The following is an 18,879-nucleotide window of genomic DNA, read 5'->3' on the forward strand; positions in this document are numbered from 1 at the left end:
ACATCTGTTGTTGTTAACTTTTTCTGCCGCAAATCTCTTGAAACAAAGTCATGTGGAATTTTGGTAATGCCAATCACAGCCATATGTTGTGACAACCGGGGATTGCAGGCCCATGCGGCCATCTAATGTTGGCCAAAACGATGGAAAGCCATCGTACAGTCGGTTAAAGATACTTTGAGTGGAGTTTTTGGGCGTAAAAGATACGTATTCGATTTAATTGATTCAAATGTCCCAATCATGTGATCGTTTTGATTCCCACTTGAAAGTCAAAGTGTTTATTCAGGTTTGGAGATTGGGTATTCACATGCATCTCAAGGGGATCCTTTCCCACTCACAAATTCAGTTTGGCCTAACTTTAACTAAGTTAGAAGTTCACTTCCGTAATCATTATTAATTCCTTAAGCTTTCTATTTAACAAAGACCCAGATTTGCTTGAGTATTTATAGTATCTCTAATAATAAATATGAATCATGATTTTATGTAAATCATTTTAATAATAGATTTCACAACTTTTTTAATAAATAAAGCATATTTAAGTGTACAGGTGGTGTATGTATGATGGTTGGGTCGCTCCCTGTTAGAACTTTGTGTTTTAAATGTGTTTTTATGTTTCAAGTGCTTCGGAGTTTGTAAACTTATCTTATGTAGATTTTTGGCTATAAGTTGAATAAGGGAAATTTAAAGCGCTACGCCGATTGCCATACATTTATAGACAATAATGAATAATATAAATGTTTGGAATTGCCTCCTTTGTTGTTCTTTAATCAACGTAGTCTTTTTACCCACTCCCCAAATATACATTAAAAACGCATTACATTTTATTGACGTTCATTGAATTTTATTGAAATTTTGCGAGTTAATATAAAACCGAAATTGAAATAATTGCAATTAACATTAACGCCCGCTCACCGTTACAATGCCACTGTTTAATACTATGGTTAACTGATTTACAAGTACTAGAAGAGAGTGTCTCGGTTCTTGTCTACAAAATTGTAAAATAATAGTCACATTTAAAATTGCATAAGTTCTAGACAAGTGTAGATGTTATAGTATGTCGTACATATTTTTTTTGTTTTGGAGAAATTCTCATGCGTAAAATGTTTTTTTTATTTCATAATCATTCTTCAGATTTTTTTTTAATTTTTGGTTTTTCTTTTATTTTGTTTTGTTGTAATAATTTGGAATTATGCATTATATGTTTTAAATTTTATTGCATTTTATGTAATTAAATATATATAACGTACATCACAGCAAAACTTTATAATTTTTTTGTTTGTGTTTTTTCTGGTTTTTTTTTTTTTATTTTTTGTTTTGTTACTAAATATATTTTTATGATAAGCTTTTGATTTTTGTAAATTGTTTGGAAAATAATAAACCAGAAGATAGGTAGAAGAAAAACTATTCGATGGAAACACCTAGTATTAGTGCTGTTAGTTCAGGATAGACGTAGAGGTATAGAACAAACTGAATAGCGTAAAATTATCTAAACCGGATTAAAATAAGTTAATTGATTAAACTTTCTTTTCTGCTTAGCTTGGTTGATTGAAAATTTTACATATACTCGTAAGTAATTATGTCAGTGCACGTATAAAAGGTATTCAATTCATGTATATAATATATTCTATATATAGTTATTTGCTTTTATCATAACGTTCTGTTATTGTGACAAAAAATAAACTTTATTTGGGTTTTTGTTTATCATTCAGTTGATGTTCCTACTAATAAAATTCTAGAAAAGCACAACACCTTTACAATGGTCTTTTGGAAATACCATTTATATATATTAAAAACAAGAAAGAACTTTATAGTCAAGTGTTCCGACTAAGGGATACCCGGTACTCACTGTCCTGTTACAAAAACAAAAAAGAGATTGAAGTCAAGTAATTTTATCAAATATCAAAACTGTAGATTTTGTTCCGATTAACAAGGGGCGAACTGAAGCTTAGTCAAAATTGATTCTAAGAGGATTTCAAAAACTCCATGATAAACCTCTGTTCTATCGCTACTTAAGACCCCAAGGTACAGAAGTTTCAACGGACGGACTAACGGACATGGTTTAATTGTTAAAAACTTTTTTATTTTTTTAAGATTAACTTAAATACCTTAAATACGACTACCGGGTATAATAAATACACACACGTTTTACACATATACTAGGTATCAAGATTTCAGTATTGCATAGCTTTATTAAGGATTTAAGAACGGAGAGATGGGGCACAGGAAGTCTGGATTGGGAAAGTGCTGCAAACTCACGCTATAAGCAACGGATGACCCAATAGATACGGCTTATGGCCTTCCCGAAGAGGCTAAACTAATGTTATGTATATCCATTCTCACAAAAAATCAATGCTATCCATAGTATATATGCTATAAAAAGTTGTTGAGTTAGTTTCAATGGTTTTTAATACGAATGGAGGGCAGGAATCATTTCAATTTACTTGTTCTTCTCATTTTTCGTTTGGTTTAGTTCCACGTTAATTGGTTATGTTTATACCGATCGATAGATAGATATAGATAATTATTGTATGGTACTCGTACTTGTACATGTATATTGGTAAAAATTGTTTTCTGTCGTCCTCCGGCTTTAAAGGCTAGTTCACGTAGTTCGCTTGAATCGCATATATCAGAAGGAAACTCTCTATATATCTGGGTGTGTTATGGCTGTATATATGATACTCGCAGTACTCGCAATACTCGCAATACTCGCATCTGATGCAATTTTAATAGACAAGTCACATTGAAGGAGGTTAAGGTGTGTATGTAAGTTAATGCTTGTGTTTAGATTTAGAGCTACAGACGTTACAGTTCAAAAGGCAAAAATGCTACGGAAGTGGATGGACTGGTCGGTGGGCGGTTGAGGTCACCACCCACGTACGCTGGCCCTGGAAAAGTCTGGTTACGATACGTTATTACGATATTTGTGTTCTCATAGCGATTGCATTATGTTTAATTACGCACACATCTACTACAAATACATTAATAAGCCCACCAATATACATATGTTTCTATGCCTGTATGCTAAATTCTTATATGCTTGGTTTTCCTCCAGTTAGGGGGTGTGTGGGGTGTGTATATATGCATCTATATGTAGTATATTTGCTGAAACGCTTATCGTCCTCCGCTCATCTGGTTTAGTCGATTTCAAAGATTGCTTATATGTTTCAATGTTAGTTGCTTCCGTTTATAGTTACTAAATTTCAAACAGTAGAAACGAAAAAATATATATATATACGATCTTTATCCTTTCTAAAGATATCTTTATCTTTGTTTGTTTGTTGCTTTTTTTTTTTGTTTTTGTTTGCTAGTGCAAGAAGAAGAACTTCTTCAGTGGGTTCAGTTCGTACAATTAGTATAAAATGCAATGCACTATATTTATGCTGGTTTGTATGTATGTCGTTTAAGGATTAATATAGTACGTTGTTAAAAAAAACTAAAGGTAATGGTAGTAAATATATAAAATACAAAGAGGAAGCAGCAAGTATGCAAGCCTAACTGAAGAGCAGAAAACACAAATCCAAATTACAGATATCCCGCTTTGCTTAAATAGGTATACTTTATAATATAGAGCTATTTATAGGTATGCGTGTGGACAGCAACAATTTAAGATACACAATTTCTAGTTGGCAACAGGCACTCAAAGTTTAACCATCTTTTTTTTTGGAGTTTTTAAATCCTGAACCCATTTTCGAGGAATTTGACAGCCAGCTACCACGCATTTGAATACATTTTTGTTTCTTCGTACATAGTTGATTTAATGGATTTTAGGATATCCTTGAGTGTGAAAAGGCAAAGAAAATCTATAATGAATTTTGTGCAAATCTTGGCTTATATACAGACTTTTGTTTTACGGCTTTTACTTTCTCTATACACACAAATATATAGTATATATATATATATATACGCTGTTTAATTGTAGTTGAAATCTTGGTGGTATGCCTATGTGGGTTACTCCTAATTACGGTTACCTTTACTCACATACAAACTAATGTCTACGACAAGCTATTGAAGAGGCGGCGAGTTGCGCGAGGGCGTGGCCGAGGGGCGGAGCGGGTGGGTGTTATTGGCCAGGTGGGCGGGGGCATACAGCTGAGGAGGAAGCGTCGACGGTTTGGCAGTTGGATTCGTTGCGCGTAACATCAAGTGATGGCGGGTGGGCAGGTGGCTTCCCCGCCACAGACCAACCCTCTTCCACAACCCGAAGAAGTGCTCCTCCTTCTCGTCCACTCATCGTCCGGCAAAGCCAAAGCTGGAGGTGTGTGTGTGTGTGTATATAAAACGGTTACGACGGGCTTAGGCCGCTTGGCTCTGCTGGGGATTGGCGGTGGCCGCCGCTGCTGCGGATGTTCCCGTCACTCCGCCAGTTCCGCCGGACGTACTGCCCAAGGCGGCTGCAGTTCCTGCGTTGGCCTGCGCCTGTTGCTGCTGATCGGCGCCATCGAAGTAGTCGGAGGCATTGCCTCGGCAAATCGGGCAGGTGCGATTTGACTGAGCAACAAAATGTATTTGATTATTTCTAACTCAATTCCTGCATGTTTGTGGGTACTTACCCGCAGCCATTTGTCCACGCATTTGGCGTGGAATTCGTGGGAGCAGGGCAGGACGCGCAGCAGTTGGCGCAGCTCGAAGTCGCACATGCACACCACACAGGATGACTGATCGCCTGAAGGATGAAATGATAATTTTGTAAATTTTTTACATACTTAATCTTGACTTAATAAAATCAGTCCCAAAAGTTTTCCCTCTTTTCAATACCACATAGATAAGTACAAACTCCTCTGATTTAACAACACAACATTCAATAAAAGTAACAATATTAAAATGATTTTTTCAATTTTTGTTGCTTTCTAGATTTTTTGGAACCACCAATGTGTCAATTTAATAATAAAAATAAACAAAATGTACATCACCTATAAAATAAATAAAAAAAAGTTGCCTACTTTTTGGGGCACACTTTAAAGTTTATTAAGTATATGTAATGTCGCAAATAATTGCAGGTAATATCAAAAAATAAGAGAAGAGTTCAAAAAAATCCTAGTCTATTTCTTTGAATTTTAGAAATGTAATATAGATTGTATTACATACTTGTCAAATGAGTGTTATTTAAATATATATATACTTTAAGTGAAAATTGTCCGTAGACAATCAAGCCATCACCAGGGACCCAAAACTACTCAACCTTTTATCCACTCACCGTTATGCACCTCCGGGTTGAATTTGTAGCTGGGCAACTGATCGATCTCGTTCCGGGTGAGTCCCCTGGGCTTGGCCTCGCCCAGTCGCTCGGCCAGGCTGAGCAGTGCCTCATAGTTCTCCGTCTCGTTGGTGTCGCCGGAGTTCAGATCATGTTGGTTGTACGGCGACAGCGGGAACATGGCCCTGCAAGAGGATGAGAGACGGGATTAGCAACTCCCAGGAATCGGTTAACAGCCATGAACTTACAGGAAGTTGAGCAAGAAGCCCGGGTTGATGATGCCCGAGGTGGCCTGGATCTGGACTGGAGCTTGGTGGGCGGCCAGCGACTGGGGCGGCAGGACGTGCCGATGGCCGTGGTTCGCTGGCCAGAAGCGCGGGATGCGGCGGTGGGGCGGGAATGTGCGGCGGTCCGACGAGATGATGATCTGCTGCGGGCCGATCTGGGCGCTGGCCTGGGCGGCGACGGCCGCTGCAGCTGCCGCCGTGGAATGTAGGTGGTGGGTGGCGGCCGCAGCCGCTGCTCCGCTCAGCGGGGTGATGTGGATGCCGGGCGGCAGCTGATGCGCATGCGGATGGGCATGCGGATGGGCGTGTGGATGGCCGTGGGCGCCGGGTCCTCCGGGGCCATGGTGTCCGTCCAGGTGGTGGGCTCCCGGCGGCTCGATGGGTCCCAGATTGGCCGTCGCAATGGCCACCACATCCCGCTGCTGCTGCTGGGCCGTCAGCGTGGCCTGGGCTATCATCTGCTGGGCGGCCGCTGCGGCGGCGGCCATCTGCGCCTGCGACGGCACCGAAGCCACCTGCAGAGGCGGCGGAGCGGCCAGTCCGGGAGGCGGGGCGGGGAAGGGCTGCGTGTAGACGCCGTGCAGGTGGCAGGGCGCCAGTCTAGCCTGCGCCGGTATCGGATACGTGCAGAAGGAGGCCCAGAAGGGCTCCGAGGGACGAAGCTGCAGGCTCACGGGCACCTGGTTCAGATTGAGGTCCACCATGAGCGAGGCAGGCTGCGGTGGTGCCGGCGGATAACACATTCCTACAAGAACCATAAATTCAAACGATGAGCATAAGAAAACGAATTTTGGTTTATAAAGTATGCTGTAGTCCAGTTAATTAAAATAAAATCAAGAAAAGGTTGGTTTGGTTTCCCCATAATACTAAATATTTTGTTCAATACAAAAATTACCGCAATAATTTTAATATAATTTAAAACATTTAAGTAGTTTTCGTAAAAAAAAAAAAACTGTCGAAAAACCCTTTTTATTTGCGTTTACCTGGCCTTAATATTACAGAGATACATTAAACTAATTGTTCTGCTTACCGATTTGCTGTTCCAGGCTAGACTGCTGCTGGGGATGGCTCGGTGGCTGCGGCGGCGCCTGCACCTGCTGCAGAATGGGGCCCACCGAGCTGCTGGAGGGTGCTCCGCCGGCGCCTCCTCCACTGTTGCCCAGATCCCACGGAGAACGCTGGACGTGGGGCTGCTGCTGCTGCTGCTGCTGGGGCACGTAGTGGTGATGCATCGGATGGTAGTTCGAGGGCGGCTGCTGCTGCTGCTGCTGGGGATGGTGCACCTGTGGGCCGTACTGCTGCTGCTGCTGTTGCTGCTGCTGCGTGGAGGTGGCCACATCGCGCAGTCGAGGCCGTCGGAGTGGTGGACTTCCCTGCTGCATCTGGAACGGGGTAACAAGTTACTTAGCAACTATTTAGTGACTATTTCCTTTGCTTTGAAAATTAATATGGCTACGGCTGGGATGACACATTAAAGTTCTAGCAGGTAAGGCGAACACGGCGAATTTAGAGTACTGCTATGGAAAATGTATTAATTAACACCATAATGCGTTCAGCTGCTTAGTATTTGTAGTATTTTTAGGCATGTTAACCATTAACGGTATTGTTTCAAAATTTTAAAACCGAATATAAATCATAATTCTGGCAAGACGATGTATTACTTAGATGCTGATTTCTAGAAACAATTACTTTTTATTTTAAAGAAGCATTCTAATAACACAATTTAAAGTTAACCTTCTTCATTCTCGTAATAGCACTTTCGCTAAAAATTGTTAGTATCCTTTTAATAACTCATTTAAAGTACCTTTATTCCATTTAAGTTTTGCTATATTTGACAAAAGATTTGGACAATCAAGTGGTCAAAGAAATTGTCTCCAGCAACAGTATTGAGCCTACCAAAATCAATTTTTAACAGATGTAATGTTTCCGGCAACAATAACTGTGCGGCGAATTCGTACTATCCCTATCTTCCTCGCACTCATGTGAACTTCCATAAGGAGTATATTGGCTAAGTAGCATTCCTATTTTTAAATCCTTTACTTTCTTGACAACTAAAGCAAAGACTTTTTAGACGTTATACAAGACTTTATTTTTATTGACTTTACTTTTGAAAAGTAGGTCGTGTACTTATTTTCTCGCAAATCGAAAAATGAACGACCAGAAGCACCGGAAATTGCGCTACTACACCTCCTGGGCGGATGCCTTTCTAGTGCAGCTATGGCGCGAGCACCTTCACGGAATTTCCTCCTACACAGAAAACCTGCCCATATTCCGGAAGATTGCGCAAGTCGTGCGGCAGCACGGCATTCAGCTGAACGCACAGGTAGTTCGTCGGCGCATTAACAGCTACCGCAATCAGTATTTAAACGAGCGCAAACGCGTTGAGAGCAACCCGGAATACCAGCCGGACTGGCGCCTGTACGCCCTAATTGACTCCCTGTTCCGTCCTGACCACCATGTGGTGGAGGAGACCGGCTTCCGATTGCGCCACATGGCATCCGCCCCGGTGAAGTTCGAGCGGGATCCGTACGGAAGCGCCTTCCTGGAGGCCTAGCCACTAATGCCTAGCCAGCAACAAGGCGGAAACTTCGGGGCAGATTTATCTTAAGTTGGAAACAAGGGTCACCGGGAATGGTAATGTTGGCCCTTGACCCAGTACATTTAAGGGATTTATACAAATTTATCAAATCAAAATCAATCTTTGTTGAAGACCTTTCGGTAAGATCTTATAGTTACAAAGCACCTACTCCCCTAATGGCAAAATTGTTCATCACTTAGTTTTCAAACTCACATGTGCCATCAGACAGCGTTGCTGGGTCTGCGGACCGTTCTGGGGTCTTCCGGAGATGCGGCGACGCTTGCGCGACGGACTGTCGGAGTTGAGGGGTCCGTTGGGTCCGTTGTTCAGCGACAGCGAGGAGCCCGACAGGCCCGATCCCGAGGGCAGCTCCCCCATCAGACCTGGTCCGCCGGAGGATGTGGAGGCACCGTTGTTGTTTCCATAAGCCATGTGCTGGTAGTGCGAGCCATTGCGTCCGTAGCCTCCTCCGCTGCCGCCTCCGTTGCGCATGAAGTTGTACGAAGAACCCTCGGCTCGATCCCGATGGTCTGGTCCGCCCTGATCAGAGTTTCCAAAGTGCTACAGGTGGAAGGAAGATGATTAACGCACGATTTCATTAAACATTTTAGAACTTGTTTACTTAAAATAGAAAATAAGAAAGGGTTAAGAATGAAACCATTGTACCATTTTGATCGTTGAAATCGGGAAAGCAAAATAAGGAAAATAAAAAGTAAGAAATCCCCATGTTTTGTGATACCGTTTCACAAGATCTAGGTTTTTAAACAGATACTATGTTTGTTCTCGGGGCCTTTGTTTTGGTCCTGAATATATTTATCCTAAAAGCTTTTAGAGTTTACTTATATGGTTGTGAGGATCCGCTTACGTTATTCAAGTTCCTGTCGTTGTAGTTGCGCTGGTGGTGTCCGGAATTGATGAGGCCGTTCATGGACGAGGAGGCGTTGTTCAGATGATCGGACATATAGCGGCGTCCGTTGTGGCCGTGCCCGTTGCCATTTCCGTTCCCGTTTCCATTTCCGGAGTAGTCCCGCGATAGGGCCGGACACAAGCCACGCCGATAGTTCATGTAGTCGGGTGGTCCATTGGCATTACCATTACCATTACCGATTCCCCTGTTATTGATATTGTTGTTGTTGTAGCCACGCTGGTTGTTGTGGTTGTGGCCAAGATTGGGCGAGTTGCCTGGTCCCTGTCCCTGGCTGTGGCTATTGATGGGTGCGGATGCGTTATTAATTTGATGTTGTTGTTGTTGTTGTTGTTGTGGTGGTTGTTGGGGCAGCATCGACGACGCAGACGCAGGCGCAGACAAAGACCCATGAGGAATTATATCGGTACAAGAATTTACATTCACAACATCAGTAGGATTACTATTTGTTGTTGGATTGGTTGAATTGAAAGTTGTTGCGTTGGTTGAATTTGAATTCGTTCGTGTTAGCGGGAGGGATTGGCGATTAGTCTGTTGCTGTGGGTGTGGATGTGGTTGTGGGTTATGCAATGGATGGTACTGGTGTTGCGGATGGTACTGGTACTGGTACTGATGTGGATTGGGATGATGGTTCTGATTCTGCCTACGTGGCGGTGGGTTATAATGATTCTGATCACTGGAACTGGAACTGGAGTTTGAGCTGGAATTGGAGTTGGATCGGGGGGATCTGTAGGACAATACTCGCTGGGAGGGGGGCGTGGCAGGACTTAGCGTTAGGCACAAACGGGCGGGATTCAGTCTCACCAGGGAAACGGACATAGATCCATAGGTGTGGGTCTGTGATCCACTGCCTCCCGAACACATCTCGTAGTAACTGGGATAGGAGTTCTGGCTTTGATTGGCTTGGGGATTACTATTACTTGGGTTTCTAGTGTTGCTATTCGAATGACCATTGCCGTGTGGGGAGTTGGGGGAATGCGGTGGGTACTGGCGATAACTGTTATACTGCTGTGTTGGACTCGAATGCGGGTGGTGGTGGTGGTGGTGGGTGTGCAATTGGGGGTGGTGAGGTTGGCTTTGGTGTGGGGAATGGGGGTGATTAGTGTGACTGTGGCTCTGAGTGTGACCATTGTTGTTGCTGTTGTTGTGATGATGATGCGCTTTGCTATTGTTATAAATACAAGTTCCGCTAGAATTACTTGTTTGTACATCGCTGGATTTTCGATTTTGAGGTTTGCAGTTGCAGTTTGTTTTAGATAATATGTAATACATATATACGTATATATAGAGAGTATAATATTCGGTTGTACGAGATACAGTTGAAAATTGTTCAATCAAATCAATGCAGTAGCAGTGTGTGGTAGTATTAAACACAACCCATATATAGTTATTTGTATGCATAATACATGTACAGGTAGTAGGTAGTAGTAGTAGTAGTGGTGTATATATGCAGAGTGGTAGCCACACACATACGTTATTTATATAGATTTTTTTATTTTGCAGTAGTTTTCGGTTTTTTTTTATATGAAGAAGAAAGAAAAACGAAAAAGATAAAAATAATATATATGTAAATGGCAAAATGCAATAATTAGATATTAGTTTAATATAGATATATATATATATAATATCGATATGTACACACATTTAGTATAAAACAAATACGTACGTACTAATTTGTTTCACATCGTTGCAGATTTTTCTATTTTCCTTTTTTTTTTAATTCTGCTCTTTTGTTTTGAATGCATTTTAGGTGGAAATTTGGTTAGTTTGCTATTTTATTTATTTATTTGTTGCTCGCTTTGTTTTAATGCACACTACGCTTACCAAAAATCGAAATGGAAACGGAAATCAAAACAACGAAACGCCAATCGCACATTATTCTTCACACTATTCAAATTTAACGTAACGGCAAAAAGGCAACTGTAACGTAATAGGCCGTTCTCACTAGCTAAACACGAGAGAAATACATTGGATACGTATATATATATTTGAGAGAGAGAGATAGAGAGAGAGTGCTGGTCATGCTCCAAAACTATACAAAAGAGAACGTAAACCGAAAACGTAAATAAATTGGTACAAAAAAAACTCGTACGTAAGATACGGTAGGTAAGCTTTAGCTTTTCTTCAGCCTGTGAAAAAGCTTTTACGAATTACTGTTTTTTAGCGGGGTGAGAACGGAAACGGAAATGGAACAGAACGGAGATCCAAAAGATCGTGATTGACCTGGGCACACACCATAAAGTAGTACTTAGGCCTATGTATAGTTACTTATATACACGCACAGCAAGATAGTGGGGGAAAAGGGGCGTGTCTAAGCGCCGAACATTATAATTTGGTCGTAACGTAAGCCGGTGTCAGCGTAACGTAGTAGGTATTAACTCTTACGGACTAGATGCAAAAGCTGCGATTGCAACTGGCTAGAAATCAAATAACAACTATTTATGTACGTACAGATGTGTTCAAAATAATAGCAGTTACTTTTACGAAATTTCAAATACGTTTACGTACTTATTTAGAAACGGAATACAATTTTAAACTTCACATTTTTTTAAATAGTATAACGGATTTAAAGCGTTCTTTGTTTTCATTTTGTACATTTACAATAAGATTAAAAAACGGAATTTCTTAACTTCCGACTTGAGGGCAAAATTTAAATTTTTTATAATATTGAATTTTTTGACAAGTTTCCTTTATAAAAAGAAATGAAATATATCAATTGCTATTGCTTTAAGCACAGCTGTACAATAAGTATACGACAAATTAAAGAGTACTTGATAAACAGAGTGTGACAATGACCATACAATGCTGTACTTGTTGTTATTGTTATTATTGTGGCTCGCTTAAAGTTACACACACACACAAACAGTCAGTAGTAGAAGAGAGTAGAAAGAGAGATAGAGCGAGGAGTAAATCAAAAGAAGGATATGCTCGAGCTATTTAAAAAGAGTTGATTTAACTGTTATTTCGGTAATTGGTCGGTTTTCATTGTTTAATTAAATTAACTTTTTTGGTTTTTGGTTGGTTTTGGAATTTCTATAAGGTTGGTTTGTCAAACATTCTAAGCCGCAGTGTGCAAAATGCAAATAAATAAGTAAAACATTAAGCTGAGTTTGTTGATCATTTGCAAAACTCGACTCGGTTCGCCTCGACCTACGCAAAGTTAAGCAAAATACATCAATCAATAGTCGTCAATATACTTAGCTATCAATCAAGAAACTCAACTAAAATGCATCATTCATAAAATGTCGAAATCGAAAAAAATTACAACTAGTTACGGTACGGTTTGGATAAAGAGGAAATTTTGTAACTAAATTCATACTTGGCTTGCACTTTTCACGGTTGCATTTCACATATTTATCATCGCATTTATGTTTGATCTTGGTTTTTGCTTTTGTTTAAGTATTAATTTAACGAATAGCGTAAATCGTGAAGCGACACTATGCGCAAAACGAAAGAAATTTAACAAAATTATAACTGTAGATCAAATTAAAATGTTGTGGGTGGGGGGTAGGTCTTGAATTCGGGGAAATGTGGAAACCCTATCTGAGGAATTACTTCATTGAGGTATTTTAATAATTTCTGACATGAACAATTTAGCAAGATCCAACAGAGAGCTATATTTATTTATTGATTCCCTAGAATTTTAATACTGACGTGTACACTTATTAACGAGCTACAATGGTCGCCCGCAAACAGAAAACTTTGTCAATAAAATTTGAAAAATATAAACCTTTGTAGAATAGATCTAGTGCAATACATTTTTTTTCGTATACAATTTTTTTTACTACTATTAAATTTATACTATTTTTAAATGATGCACACGGTTTTCTTGCTCAGAAAACCCGGTTTTTAAGTAAAGAATTTTTATTTCCAAACAATTATCATTAATAATCTAATTTACGAGCGGCAATTGTAAAAATTCTAATAAACATAGTTTTCGTCTGACTAATGGTTTAGTTGAACATCTCGGGTTTCTATAATGCATGAAAAGCACTTACCCACCCGACTAGCTTTATAATTGTTAAATTGCTTATAATCATCGTTGGTCGATGACTCGCGCCGTCGATGCGTTTTGACCAATCAATTAAAATTCACTAAAGTCCACGGCTGATTCCTTGTTTCAACAGTCTTGAAGCCCATAAAGTGAAACTAGTAATTTCTAACTACCCAGACAATATAAAGTCAGTGGAATGAAAAGGAAGTTGGCGATTAAGGTAGGTCCTTGGGGATGTTCTTGATGGGCCTGACCGAGACAGAGATATGGGTTGTGGGAGAGATAGCATGCTGGTAAGTACTTAAGTCCGTTAGGCGCGCTTTAATCAAAAACAAGAAAAAGCGTTTGGGACAAAGAAACGACTACGAAACTAAAGAGAAATTGCTACTTAATATGTTTGGATCGCCATTTTCAAGTGCTCTTCATGCATTTTCTTAGGGAACTGTTTGGTTGGTCTTAAGTTTATGAAACATTGAACGTTCTTTAAGTTGTTACAATCGAAATCAAGAGTTTCTGATTCGGTTATTACGGTTTCTTCTACGGAACTTCACACTGCTCAAATTTAGGATATGGTAATAAAAGCGGTTAGAGAATTTACATACGATAAACATTAAATAAAGAAAAACTCAGCTCTTGCTGGATAGTATAATGTGGGTGTATGTACGAGTACGAGTATGTAATGTAGTATTCGATGTCGATGCAGGGATAGTTACAACGATAATTAGTATGTATGGCATGGTAACTGTGTGGGTTAAGGGTGCCAATCTTGACGAGGAACAAAACACAAAATGTACGGTACGCAGGAGAACGAAAGAGAGTTACAAATGATGGAGAAGTATTAACGGTATAACACTATATCCATTATGTGTCGCCATCAAATTGGCGATGCAAGCTTTATATTTTGTTTAGTGCTTCGAAAATTCAACGGTTAGGACCAATTAAAATGTTTTTGGTTGCACTACTGAACGCGACATTAATTACAAAATTCTCCCTTTAGCCTAAAAGCGATTTTCGGGTTTTCAGTTCAGGTGTAATAAAGATAGAGATAGAAAGTAGATAAACTGTTCTAGTCGTGGGGGAAGTTACAAGGATATGTCTTGTTAATCATGGATGGATTTTGGGGGAATTCGGGAGCGGTTCGGATCGGAGGGGGTACGTTTCAAATTCGCTTTTTTTTCAATGTCACTTAAGGCTAACATAAGCTCGAGATCGCAAAGGATCTCGAGTGAGTAGGTGGAAAAATGGTTCTAAAACACAAGCGGCTCTCGGCTCTTACCAATTCGGGTTTGCATCTTTGTTATTGACATTGTTGTTGTTGCTGTTGTTGATATTGTTGATGTTGCCACCGTTGTTATTGCTGTTGCCGCCGTTCAAATTGACGTTGCACCAGGGACTGTGGCCAGGCAAAAGGCTGTTGTTGTTGCTGGACCGCTGCTGCTGGCCCTGTTGCTGTTGTTGCTGCTGCTGCTGTTGGGCATGGGCGTGCGGATGTGGGTGTGGGTGTGGCGAGTAGAGCATGCGACTGCCCACTCCGCCCCCACCGCCGCGATGCGAGCGGACCGACGAGGAATTGCGGGAGAAGGGACGCCGGCTGCTGCCCCCATGGTTGTTGTTGTTGTTGTTGTTGCCGTTGCCATTGCCCAAATTGCCACTGCTGGCATTCGAGTTGAGCATGTTGCAGTTGCACTTGCGTTGCCGCTGCTTGGGTTGTTGCTGCTGCTGCTGCTACTGCTACTGATGTTGCTATTCGACTTTCGACTGGGCGAGAGCTTTCTTTGGGCTTTTCTTTTATTCACACAGCTGTGGGGCGGGAACAAAAAACGAGAAGGAAACGAGACGATTTGCTTATAAAGTGACTGCTTGAACACTTAAATATGCAGCCCCGTTCGGTTTGCAATCCGTGGATATTTGGAGGTATCAAAGGTAATTAGAATTCAAACTGCTTTAATTCGAAAATGCAACTTGCTCAGCTTTATGAGCACTAGATTTATAAAGATAACTTATTTTGTTAACCCAAAAATAGGGTATTTAGTAATCTTAGTTTTTGTTATAATATAAACTTTTCCTTCTTTCTTTCAAATGCTTTAAGAACATAATATATTTGAATTTACCTTGGTGAATTCTTGAGGAAATTAAAATGAAGAAATAAAATTAAACAGCAAGTAAAAATAAGTGATTTTATTTTTTTTATACATTTCAAAAAGTTAAACTTGTTCTTTTCGATTCCTCCAAATCAGATATTAATCGAAAACGGGATTTGTATGGTTTTTGATTTGTTGAGATTCTTATTACTTTGTGTGTGTTTTTTATTATTTATTTAGGAAGTATTCTAAGCCCGACCCGCGCTCCAGAACAGAAAGCAAACAACCAACAAGCCAACATGCTCAATAACAAAACATTTATGGTTTCACTAGTAGGCAAAATACTTACTTAGGCAAGGATAATAAAATATTTATATATATGTATATATACGTGTGGGTGTTGTGTTTATGTGTGGATATATGTAAACATTTGTTGTAATCGTAATAAATAAAACAGCAACAATTTTTCAGTTTGTTTTAAAAGTGTAGCTTTAATAGGTTGTCAATTATATGGAACTGAGATGAGATACGTGCGTGGTTAGTCTTTCAACTATAGGTATAAGTACGATATAATTGTATATAAATTCATGTATTGGGGGTATGTGAAAAAGCTGCCGATACAGATACAGATACGATATATATAAAGTTAACAATTACGGGTACATAGGTAGTATATATGTATGTGTATATGTGAGCTAACTCCGCCGACTCCGTCCGCCAATGATAAGTGGTAACGATAAATTTTACACTTCCAGCGTTTCCAGTTTGACTTGTTAAACACGATAACCTATCGTTAAGCCGCCCCTCGCATATATACATACATATTTATCTCTAGATGTGTGTGTTTTACATGAATGTGTCAACTGAACAAAAACAATATTAGTGGTTCTGTTTTTGGGTTTTCGGTTTTGGGTAGGATGGAAATGGATGGATCGAGGTTGAGGGGCGGATGACTGATTACAAACTTATCACTTATCGCCCGGCGGGCAGTTAGTACAATCGAAAGATTCCAGATCAAGAGAGCGACAGATAAATAGGGTTACACTTAACGTACATGGGCTGTGTTGTGGGTGTGTGTGCTCTTTAAGTAGGTAATATAAATACTAGGCGTAAAGTAGAAAACGAACATGTGCAAAGTAAAACAAACAGTGTGACAAAGACGTGTTGTCGTATAGTATATAGCATAAATGGATGGGTTAGATCGATCGTATTGGAACCATTAAGAGAACAATGGACAAATACAAATAATTACAGGATTGCTAATCGTACTTGGTACTTCTTTTCAGTCTTCGATTGTATGTTTAACAGGTTTACAAAAAAACAAAGCTTAAAAACTAAAGCCGTTCGGTTTGCCAGTTGCGGTCGACCGTTGATAGGTTGATTTGTTGAGTGGTTCAGGTTGGCTGATAGGTTGGTTGGTTTTTTAGGCAGTTCGAGGATAAAACGTTTAAAAGTTGAGCTGAGCTGAGGTTCAGATGTGTGCAGTTTGCAGATTACATTTGCATTTGCGCTTGCGGTAGTTGGTCAGTGAGATTGAGATACAGATACGGATGCAGCCAGATACAAAAGTGTCAACGGCACGGCAACGCAAAGGGCAGATGACAGTCTTATGTGGTACACACGGTAATACACTTTCGGTTTAGTTGCTTTCGGTATCAGTATCGCTCTTTGTTGGTTTTTATTTGATTTTTACATGTGGCTATATACGAGAGTCAATAGGGAAAACACTTGATGATCGGTATTCGTTTGAGAGACGTGTGTGTTAAAGAAGCGGGGCACGTCTGGCCGCGGCCGTTAACAATGCAAATTTACCACCAAAACCAGCAATAAAATATTGTATGTATGCTAAAACAAAGAAAATAAAAGTAAAAGAAAACATTGCTATTACATTCAGTTGAGAAACTAATTACTTGGGTTTTTTTTTAGTTTGGTTAGCAATAAATGTATGTATATGTGGGATAATACTGAAATATAGGTCTATATATATATATATAAAGCCTGGTTTTAATAGCGGCCAATGAGTATTAATACCAATGTAATGCAAATTAGACGTAAAAATAGGCAGGCAGTACAATATACAAATGCTTGGCTATCATAACGATAATGGTTGTAATTGTGGCTTCATATACAGTTGCGGTTTTAAATAATTGTGCTTTATACTATAATTTAGCTTGTAATCTCGGTCAAATTTTTCGTTACTTGTATTTGTTGAAGTGGAGTAAAATATCTTCTAAGCATAAAATTAGTGTTAATTAAAAAAAGCGTTTTTGGTAGTAAAATAAACTTTAGAATTAGCAATATTTTAGAATCTTAACGAAAAGTATTTAATGCTGGAACTATTAAGCAATTAATGACAAGAATTGGTGGTGCCATAGAGATTAGAAATCACTTAAAGAGGTCTCTTAAAGTATGCTACAATATATTTTGAAAACCGGAAGTCCGATTGTTTTTGTTCTTCGTACATTTTATAGAACTTTTGAGAGGTTTGTCACAGCACAATTATCCTCTTTGATTAGGGAGTTTGTGTTTATTATTATTATACAGATAAGATAAGTGCATTTATAAACATAGATTAAAAGGCTAAATAAGGCGATAACATATCTATAAAGAGGCTCCCCTTCAACAACACTACATATACGTTTTTTAGCAATTGTATTGACCACATCTTAGTGTATACGTATAGCACAGGGTGGCGCAACTCCAAACTCGGATCGTAAAGCTATATAGCTACAGCTTATATTCATACTCGACGCTTTTGAGTTGGGGTCACACTCCGCCCTCTCAAAATTAAAACAATAAATTATAAAAAATATACGCATATACACACAAGCAAGCAGACAACAAAATATTCGCTTTTTCTATGGAGTCCAAAAACACACACAAAGCAGCAGAGAGAGCCCCCAGCCGAGAGCGGCACTGAGAGGCGGAGAGAGTGAGAGAGAGAGGACCCACCTAGCAAAATCTCGCTATGTGTGTGTGTGTGGGTGCCACTCTTGTTGTTGCTATTGCGTAGTCATGGCAGTCAACTTCATCCAATGCTCTTTTTCTCGTATCGTTTTCTTTCACACATTGATTATATGAATATAGTATACATATACCAACGAATCGCTTGTTGGCTGGCTGGTTTTTGGCAATTACGCTGCTGCTTGGCGTTTCAAAACACGATGATGGTATAGACACAGGTTAATTTGCATTGGCTGCCCCAAGCAAAACTGCACTTTACACCACACACACACACGCACACACACACGGGCAATGCAGCCAATCAGGGGGCGGGGTATTTTATTAAATGCGGAATAAACAGAATAATAATAATATTACACACCAGACGCGGAGCTCCCGAATCGGACTCGACGGCAGACAAAGACACAGTGTGGTAAAATGTACCCAGACCAGACGGGCCGCTCCTCTCTCTCTCTCGCTCTCTTTTCGCTGCGAGTGTAGATATGGATGGAAAATCGAAACTCTGTGGCTGCCCTCCGCCCCCCACCACCTATTGCTGTCTCGCTCGCTCCCCCGCACGGGGTCCAAAATCAACACAAGTTCACACACATACAGGCACACGGACATGAACTCACAATGACAACCACTTCGTCACCAGCAGATAAAAAGTGCTGGCCTTAAAACAATTGCGTTTTATGTAATTCCACTACATACGTACGTTACGAAAACAAGCACTATTCATTTGACACGGTAGATACAAGTACTTGGTATCGAGTACGGATTGCCTGGCAGAGAAAGTATCTCGCTTTTTACGCTTTATGGGAGTTTACCTTGGATCGACCTGACAAAGAGTGTGGCCGCGTCGAGACTGGTGAAAATT

At 40.0% G+C, this 18,879-nt stretch overlaps 2 protein-coding genes across 7 annotated transcripts; one reads left to right on the top strand and one right to left on the bottom strand.

Moving 5' to 3' along the window:
• Nucleotides 1–816: 816 nt before the first annotated feature.
• Nucleotides 817–18,878, bottom strand: LOC128254390 (GATA zinc finger domain-containing protein 14). Of its 5 annotated transcripts, none has more exons than XM_052983478.1 (9): nt 18,830–18,878; nt 14,252–14,775; nt 8,922–10,194; nt 8,270–8,617; nt 6,509–6,860; nt 5,440–6,223; nt 5,192–5,376; nt 4,548–4,660; nt 817–4,485 (listed from the first exon to the last, which is right to left on the bottom strand). In XM_052983478.1, exons 2-9 carry the CDS (start codon nt 14,647–14,649, stop codon nt 4,291–4,293), a joined length of 3,648 nt encoding a protein of 1,215 aa, XP_052839438.1. In that variant the 5' UTR covers nt 14,650–14,775; nt 18,830–18,878; the 3' UTR covers nt 817–4,290. The 5 variants fall into 5 exon arrangements, with proteins under 5 accessions (XP_052839438.1, XP_052839430.1, XP_052839467.1 ...); XM_052983470.1 differs by having other exon boundaries at nt 18,718–18,872; XM_052983507.1 differs by having other exon boundaries at nt 8,922–9,261; nt 18,718–18,870.
• On the top strand, nt 6,860–8,416 carry LOC128254595 (uncharacterized). 2 transcript variants are annotated; one of them, XM_052983762.1, is made up of 4 exons: nt 6,860–6,964; nt 7,299–7,490; nt 7,550–8,196; nt 8,257–8,416. In XM_052983762.1, the coding sequence occupies exon 3, from the start codon at nt 7,628–7,630 to the stop codon at nt 8,030–8,032; it is 405 nt and encodes a 134-aa protein (XP_052839722.1). In that variant the 5' UTR covers nt 6,860–6,964; nt 7,299–7,490; nt 7,550–7,627; the 3' UTR covers nt 8,033–8,196; nt 8,257–8,416. The 2 variants fall into 2 exon arrangements, with proteins under 2 accessions (XP_052839722.1, XP_052839714.1); XM_052983754.1 differs by having other exon boundaries at nt 7,299–8,196.
• Nucleotide 18,879: the final 1 nt, after the last annotated feature.

The sequence above is a fragment of the Drosophila gunungcola genome, chromosome 3R (genome assembly GCF_025200985.1).
Source record: "Drosophila gunungcola strain Sukarami chromosome 3R, Dgunungcola_SK_2, whole genome shotgun sequence".
NCBI lineage: Eukaryota > Metazoa > Arthropoda > Insecta > Diptera > Drosophilidae > Drosophila > Drosophila gunungcola.